The 8,379-nt window shown below is 47.2% G+C and overlaps 1 protein-coding gene across 2 annotated transcripts in view; it reads left to right on the top strand.

Moving 5' to 3' along the window:
- The window catches only part of itga8 (integrin, alpha 8), a 42,016-nt gene that overhangs the window by 31,742 nt on the left and 1,895 nt on the right, over positions 1 to 8,379 (top strand). The window contains exons 22-28 of one of the 2 annotated variants that reach the window (XM_080004964.1): positions 663 to 742; positions 1,359 to 1,439; positions 2,632 to 2,737; positions 4,199 to 4,357; positions 7,064 to 7,180; positions 7,317 to 7,430; positions 8,176 to 8,277. In XM_080004964.1, coding sequence (XP_079861090.1) covers positions 663 to 742; positions 1,359 to 1,439; positions 2,632 to 2,737; positions 4,199 to 4,357; positions 7,064 to 7,180; positions 7,317 to 7,430; positions 8,176 to 8,277 — 759 coding nt within the window. Of the gene's footprint in view, positions 1 to 662; positions 743 to 1,358; positions 1,440 to 2,631; positions 2,738 to 4,198; positions 4,358 to 7,063; positions 7,181 to 7,316; positions 7,431 to 7,542; positions 7,619 to 8,175; positions 8,278 to 8,379 lie in introns of those variants that run through there. The other variant, XM_080004965.1, reaches the window with a different exon arrangement.

Raw genomic sequence — 8,379 nt, 5'->3', positions numbered from 1 at the left:
ATTCCACTCACCTGGCTCTGTGTCGTCTGACCTACTGTTCAAAAGACACATAAACCTAGTTTCACAAATGTCGGCGCTCGTATCTGCGGGTCAGTGACGGTGAGTGAGCCTCAAACTGTTGATGTTGTGCTGTTGATAATGAAGTTAATCCTCCACATGTTGTGAGTTAAGGTGGAAGACAGGGGATTTAAAGTGGGGGAAAGACAAGAAACCTAACTGGAGCTTTACAGTGTGCGTGTGCACGCGTGTCTGTGTGTGTGTTGTGTGTGTGTGTGTGTGTGTGTGTGTGTGTGTGTTTGTGTGTGTGTGTGTGCGCGCGCCTGCCTGCGTGTGCATGTGTGTGTAACCCTATGGGGGGGTGTTGGTCTGGTTTCTCTCAGACTGTGGATTTCTAGTCATCACACACACAGGACAGAGACAGCGTACTTGGGTATCAGTTGGGGAACCTTGTTAGCAGGGAGGCTCGACGGCTTTCTGTGACTAAATACTGAAAGATGTTTCCAACATGACACAGTCCCTAGTGCCTTCTCTTCTTCCTCTTCTTCCTCTTCCCTCCTCCACCCTCGCGCTCCCTCTCTCACCTCCGTTCACCTCCTCTGCTCCACCACATCCCCGTTTTTTCCAACTGTGCTTGCTCTCATTGTTTCTACCCTTCCTTTCAGCTGTCTGTCGGTCTGCGGTTTTCAATCCAACGGCTGGAAAACGCCGGCCCCAAGATCAGCTTCGAGCTTCAGATCCACAGGTGACACACAAGTGCACGGACGCTGACATATACATACACACACACACACACGCACGCACGAACGCACGCACGCACACAAAAAAAAAAAACGTGTTGTGTTCCAGCTGTGTCTCTGTCCTTGTTCTGTCTCTGCGGTCTGCTGCAGAAACAAAGAGCGACGATGAGACAGATGCCCGGAGGAACTCGGGAGAGGAAACCGGTTGGAACACAACATGTTCAGTGTTGGCGTCGCCCCGGCGATGTCGCCCCGTTAGCTCTAATGCATCGCATCGCAAAACAGAAACATACTGTTAAAGAGCAGCCCCCGACAACTCCCTGATGAACCGTAATTCATGCCTTAATCCCATCTCCCATCTGAAGCCGCTTTGTAATGTTACCTCGGTTTTCCTTTTGAATAAAGCGCTTGAATTGAATAGGGGGATGGAAAAAATATATAAAAATGTCTTGCATCAAAGAATGACATTCATTTCGATGTGCCCTTTTTTTTTTATTGATAAATCGTTTGTGTGTGTGTGTGTGTGTGTGTGTGTGTGTGTGTGTGTGTGTGTGTGTGTGTGTGTGTGTGTGTGTGTGTGTGTGTGTGTGTGTGTGTGTGTGTGTGTGTGTCGCTCTCCAGCTCAAACAAAGATAACTCCGAGAGTAACCCCGTCACTCTGAATCTCTCCATCACTGCCAAGTCTCAGCTCAACTTGAGAGGGTGAGTCAAGCGTCTGGAATCGCAGCAAAGCCTTTTCCCTGATCCCCCTCAGAGCTCTGTCCCGGAGAAAAGGTGACATATTACGCCGTTATGTCTGGTCGCACCGCGATACCGTCTTATATATGAGGTCTCGGCGGAGGGCCCCTGCGATGCGTTGTGCTTTCTCGTTCTTCTGTTTTAAATTGTGGGCTCTGTTTACGTATGCAGATGGAAAACATGTTGAAAAGCGTGGTTCTTGAAATAGATTTGAACTAATCGTGAGCACATGGGATAGGTCTGCTCTGACGTCCATATGCGTACGCACGTGTCTTCCGACACACACACACACACACACACACACACACACACACACACACACACACACACACACACAGACGTACGCACACACATACACACACTTCCAAGCCCCAAGCCTTGCATGACATGTTTTTGGTCTGGTCAGTTGTACATAAAAACAGAGAAGGTATTGGGAGTTGAGCACAGCAGGGAGTGGAGAAATAAACAACAATAAAACAATAAAGAATTAACAATATAATCAGGGACAGGACACAGTTCTTGTATCCTCTGTCTTTTACATAAGATCTTGTCGTTTTTGTCCGATTTGACACCATTTATGTCCCACAGGGATCTGTATTGGGTCTGTTAATATTTACTCTATATATAAATACATTTCCTTCACTCGACTCTCTACTGTAAAATCTGTTACTATGCTGATGATACTATCTTGCATGCCTTCAACTCCGAAATCAGGCCCAGTCCAGTTCACAATGTGCCTTTGATGACAACCAGAACTCTTAAATTAATCTTAAACTTTATTTAAACAAAATGGTCGACGATCACGAGAGCGCAAATGTTAACGCTCCCATTTCCTTCATTGCTCTTAATAGCGAGTCAAATTTATTTTCGTACAATCTTATAAATATTTAAGAATTTTAATGGAAAGCAGATTTTGCCTGGTGTGGAAACTTTCCCGTACTCCTTTAATGGAGTGAAATAAACTAAAGCACCCCAGAAAAAACGAAACATAACAAAAAAAGACACCATTATTTTACACTTTATTCTAATGGGACCCCCTGTGCTCACACACTAACACTCTTGTCATTGATTAGTTCCACTTTGTCATCCCACATTGTGTCTGTGTACACATTGGTGTGAGCCAGGGGTGTAACCAGAGTGCTTCTCCCCCCTCCAGGGTGTCTCACCCCACTCAGGTGGTGCTGCCCTTCCCGCGCTGGGAGCCCAAAGAGAAGCCGGTCAAAGAGGACGACGTGGGGCCGCAAGTTACGCACATCTACGAGGTAAACACCGCAACACATGCCGGGGGCCCGGCCGGAGCCTTCTAAGTACAGTTATGTGGAAGGAGGTAAGGGTGTGTGGCCCCCGGGGACGAAATGAAAGACCGAGAGAAAATGAGGGGGGCCGCCCGGTTTGGGTTTAAATGTTATTTGTTGGTCGCGACACATGTATATGAGAGGAGATGAAGGGAGAGAAATAGGTGTAGAAAAGGGTAAATAAGGCTGTGAGGAAAGCACCATATTAACGCAGGTTTATGCAGACGGGGGCCCGCGCACATACAAACAGCCACAAAAACCAGTAGCCCCATAAAGCACAGGGCGCTGCCTGATCAAAGGCCTCCCTCCTGCTCCGTAGTAATTACCGTCGCGAAAGGCCGGATGCAGAGAATAGGAGGGAAATGAGAGGGAGTGTGGAGGCATCTACTGATAGTTTGCTCTTATTTTTTAAGATTGAGGCCAAAAAGATGTACGACAGAATGAGTGGAGCCTCGGACGGATAAAATGACAACGATTCATCGCAGACGTACTGTACATAATGTGTGGATTGATGAGCGTGTGTGTGTGTGTGTGTGTCTGTCTGTGTGTGTGTGTGTGTGTGTGTGTGTGTGTGTGTGTGTGTGTGTGTGTGTGTGTGTCGCCGCCACGTTTTTCCTGCTCCGTCTCTATGGGGACGGTTTTTGGACGGAGCGGGAGCACAGCAGCGCCTGGTCCGTCCTGCAGCCGATCAGGATGTTTCACCAGCTTTGCTTTTCTGCTTTTTCCCGTTTGGCAGCTGGTTCTTGTTAGAGAGGCCAGAGTTGTGCTCTCGCAGAATTCCTGCCCTGCAGAGCCAGGATCTTGTCCTGTTTGGATGACTGGTTATATATATGTGTGTGTGTTTGTGTGTGTGTGTGTGTGTGTGTGTGTGTGTGTGTGTGTGTGTGTGTGTGTGTGTGTGTGTGTGTGTGTGTGTGTGTGCGTGCATGTGTGTATTAGAGAGAGGGAGGCAGCGATGGTAAAGCTATGATGAGGGAAACAGAATTTATTGAATTGATGGTTCATTTAAATCCATAATTCATTTATCCTTTTTTTTTTTTTAACTGTGGAGCTTTGAACCGGTTTTTTTTGGGGGGGGGGGGTTTTCGCGTGTTTGTCTTTTTTTTTTCCCTACCCGTCTCTCGTTGCGTTCCCGAGGTGCCGGAGGCCCCAACAGCGCTGTCCCGCCTAGAAACGCAGGTGGTCGATGTCATCACCGCCAGCTTGCGATAACCTAATCACGGCCTGAGTCTCCAGAGCCCTGGCAGAGACGGGGTTACGCTGGGCCAAGCTACAGTATCAGGATCCTGCATGGCGCTCTGTCTATCTCTCACTCTATCTCCATTTCTCACAACCTATCACCGTATTGTCCACTGGCCCGCTTTCTCTCCGTTACCCTCACTCCCTCCCTCTCTCTCGCCCTCTCTCTCTCTCTCTCTCCCTCCCCAGCTCCACAACTCGGGTCCCAGCAGCATCCAGGAGGCGGAGCTCCAGGTGGGCTGGCCCTCCCGTTTCCGCGACGAGAGCCTGCTCTACGCCATGGAGGTTCAGACGGACGGGCCCATCAGCTGCAGCACAAACAACAGCCTCAACCCACTGGGTTTACAGGTAGCAACAAATAAACAACTACTGTGTCCAAAACACACACACACGCACGCACGCACGCACGCACGCACACGCACGTGAGTAATTCTGCAAGATGCCAACTTTAACTGAAACCGTTTTTACGGCTGGTGTTTAGAATTTCAAACAGAGACATTTATTTCATCCCTTTTAATACACAGAAGCTGCAGCAGGGTTGCAGGGTTCACCTTTCCAGGTCCCATTTCACTACTGTCTGTAAAAATTCACGCAATACGGGACAATATTAGTTTCAGGTCAGATGTGAAGTTAAAGTGTGCAATAAGGCTTTCCATTCATTTTGCTGGGATTGATGGGAAGTTTCCTTGTCCCAGAAATGTTGTTATTTATCAGTGTCGTTCCAGGGGATCCTCAGCCAAATTATTAAACTAAACGTTGTTAGTACAATGATGACTGTTTTGATCCTAATTTCACTGTTATCACCCTAACTATAGTATAGCCATGTATGGAGGTTCAGACTCAATCATATCCAAGTGTAAAACCCTTCTCAGATTCCGGTCCCAGAGACTAAATCTTCTCAAACGGTCCTTGGCTTTGATATGGCAAACCCTGAGAATCACTGCTCTGATGTGTGGCACAGCGGCAGCGGAGCTCTGTGGGAGGTACTTCTGGCGGGGAAGAGCGGGAAGCCGTTGTGGTTGATGTCGTCGTCATAGAGACCACCCCGGTGGTCTCCACCTGCTCCCCTTCCTCCGGCCCCAACAGAAGATGCGCTCATCGCCGCCGAAATAGTTCTCCCGGGGCGTTTGTTAGAACATGCCGGCCCTTCCTGACCGGGCAGGCGGCCGGTTTTTGTTGGGGCAGGGCACCTGAAGAAGTTGACTGGGGCGCTGGGAGGATACCTCGGAGAGAGGGAGGGAGGAGGGGACGTCACTTCCTAAAAAACGCCAGCGCGGTGGGATGTTCCTGGGTTCCATTTACCCTACACATGGTACACCGCAAGAATTAATATCCTTCTGCCACCAACCTGCTGATTTTTTCTTTCCGTTCAAAGCTTTCCTTTATCATTTTTTTTATTAGTTCTTTTGTGAGTGAGAATGTCTGCGCCATGAAACATTGGGGTTATTCTGTAACGCTTTACGAGGTGGTCTGAATGTGGAACTGTTTTCTTTCCAAATGTTTATTTTTCCAAACGCAAAACCCCACACATACACACACACACACACCCCCACAAGTAAACATATTGAGTTTGTACAACTTACATTATACAGTGTATACAACTAAAAGAGTGCAGTTGTCATTCAAAATAAAAGAGTTATAAGAGGAAATCATTTATGCAGGCAAACTCCATGCATGATTACGTTTAATAAGTGAAGATAAGTTCATGAGTTTAGTTAATCTAATTCCCTTTCATATACGTATATTACTTAATGGCAGTGTCATTTTTTACAGTATTTTATAGTACAGGCTCTGCTGGTTTTGTGTGTAGTAGCTGTGGTGATAAGCTTCAGTTGGTCACTTTGGAATAAACGTAATAAATAAAAAGTGTTAGTCTTCCATCCTTATTTAATATATAATCAGCCTGAACTGTAAATTTCAGGTGTATTTGGTTATAGACACTTTTACTCTAAATCCTAATCCACTGATGATTAAAAATTGCGTCACGTTGTGTTTTCCAGAATCTTCTGCCTGTAGCTCAGTCGCCTTCTTCTGGTCGCCATGGTTTTCAAACTCTGCATTCTGCGCCGAAATACGATGATTCAAAACATGTTTTAACGTCCAGCAGAACCTTAATAACAAACCATGAATAACAAATAACAAATCTACTTCGCATCGCATCAGGCTGTGATATTTAACATGTCTCATAGTTGTTGTTGTTTTTTTTACCTGTTCAGTTTGGCACCTGCTGTGAAAACTGTGGGGGGGGCAAAACCTCAGTTATATATTAAATGATGGAGAGGGAGGAACGGTTATGAGAGATGATCGAACATCCGTCGACTTCCCACCGTTCAACCCCTTCGCGCTGCTGTGAATATCCCCAGTTATACAACGGTTGTATTCGATCAGAGACTTTCCTGTCGTTTTTTTACTCGATATCCTGGGATGATTGAAAATGACGCTGAGTTGTACTTACCTGTGTGTTTCCGCCTGTAGATCAGTCGCCTTCCTCTCGCTGGCCCTCAGTCCGGCTCTCATCGCTGCTCATTCAGCGGGATGAATTCGAGCGCAGACTTGAATTAATTACACGTGCATATTAAGCAGATATACCGGCGCTACTGATGCGCCGTTTATTTCTCGATAACAGGTTGGTCTATTAACATCCCGTGGCTAAGGCTGATATTTTGGGCGGAGTGAGATATTCTCACTCTCTCTCACCTTTATTCTCGGCCTGCAGCGCGAAATAGGAGGAATGTGGAGGAAACATTTTAAAATGACGCCAAGGGCCGTGAGCATTGGGGCGACTCAAAGAGTACCCGTCCCAGTGGGATTTGAGGTTATGTAACAAACCCGCCCCACTTGGTATGTTCCAGATTCTATACAAATGAATATGTATATCAACCTCTTTCAAGTCAAAGAAGGAATTGATCGACTATTTATTATCCCCCAGTTTGCGATATGAAATAAAGAAGAATTAGTGAAATCTTTTCTACATCTCTCGCTGCCATTCTCAGTCTCTGTTTTATGTCTCTCTCGCTCCCTCTCCCTCCCTCTCTCTCTCTCGTTCTCTCTCAGATCTCGACTCTCCAGGACACTCCGGAGTTGTTGGGTTTCCTGAGAAACAGCAGCGCTCCCCATCAGCGCCACAGGCGAGCGGCCGGCGCTGAGCACAACTACAGCAGCAAAACACTGGTAGGGCGTCGTTCTCCCTCTGCACCGGCTCTTAGGGAAACCTTATCATCAGCGTTCTAAAGCAGCTGCGTGACTCCATGTGTGTCCTGCTAACACTGCCCACCACCACCCTCCACCCGCTTCCGTGTCTCCGCAGAACTGCAGCAACATCATCTGCCTGAGGGTCACGTGTGTGGTCGGGCGCCTGGACCGGGGCCAGAGCGCCGTGGTCAAGATCCGATCCAGACTCTGGGCTCACACCTTCCTCCAGGTGGCTGCCGCCTCTTCCGCCTCTCCGTTTTTATTTTTTTATTTTTTTTCTTCTTATTTTATTGATTCGTTTGACCCGGTCGTTCTCACGGAGATTCCGAATCTCTTCGAAGGAGAGGGACCCGACCCGGAGGAAGCAGCGGGCGGTGTCACCGATGCACGACGTAGAACGTAACACATGACGGGGCCGTGCTATGCAAAACAGGGAGAAAAAGAAATCGAAATCCGGGAGAGGAAACAGTAACAATCTCCTGCTTCATTCCCCAGAGTTTGAACAGACTCCTTTCGTTTTTTGTTTTTTTTCGGGTGTTTTGTGGCTCTTTCCAGCCGGAAGGTTCCAGAAAACTGAAAACGTTTCGCCCGACTCTCCGTTCGTACGTCAGGGACTCGCATCGACACGCGGCTGCAGTATTTGAGTGTTTGGCGTTATACTGTATATATTGTTTGACCTTTGGACAAAAAAGTGACATTTTCTTTTTGCTTTTTGCTTTGTTTTGAGCAGAGCTGCCGGAGCCAAAGAATTTGCAGTTGGCCTGCCTTTGTCTTCTGCGGCTTTTGATTCTTTATTAACTGTGCAACCAAACAGAACAATTCAAAACACAAGACGAAACTTATTTTAGACCAACACTTTTATACAGAGCCAGTGTAGGGTCAATGATAACATTCATCATGGTAAAGACACACACGCACATATATATATACGTATATATATATTAATATTCTAACATAAAGTATCGTCCCCGCAGCGCCGCAACGACCCCTATCTTCTCAACTCCACGGTGTCCTTTGCGGTCACAGCCATGCCGTACCGCATCCAGCCCATAAACCTGCCCCAGCACACCACCTCGGTAAGCGTTTTGTACGAGTGTGGTTGTGGAGGTGTGGTCGGGTGTCTGTTGCGTGTATGTACATATTTATAGATTCATGTGTATCGTATGTGCTTGCACGTG

Source organism: Zeus faber, assembly GCF_960531495.2.
Source record: "Zeus faber genome assembly, chromosome: 8".
NCBI classification, from domain to species: domain Eukaryota; kingdom Metazoa; phylum Chordata; class Actinopteri; order Zeiformes; family Zeidae; genus Zeus; species Zeus faber.
This window is presented reverse-complemented; position numbering and strand designations above follow the sequence as displayed.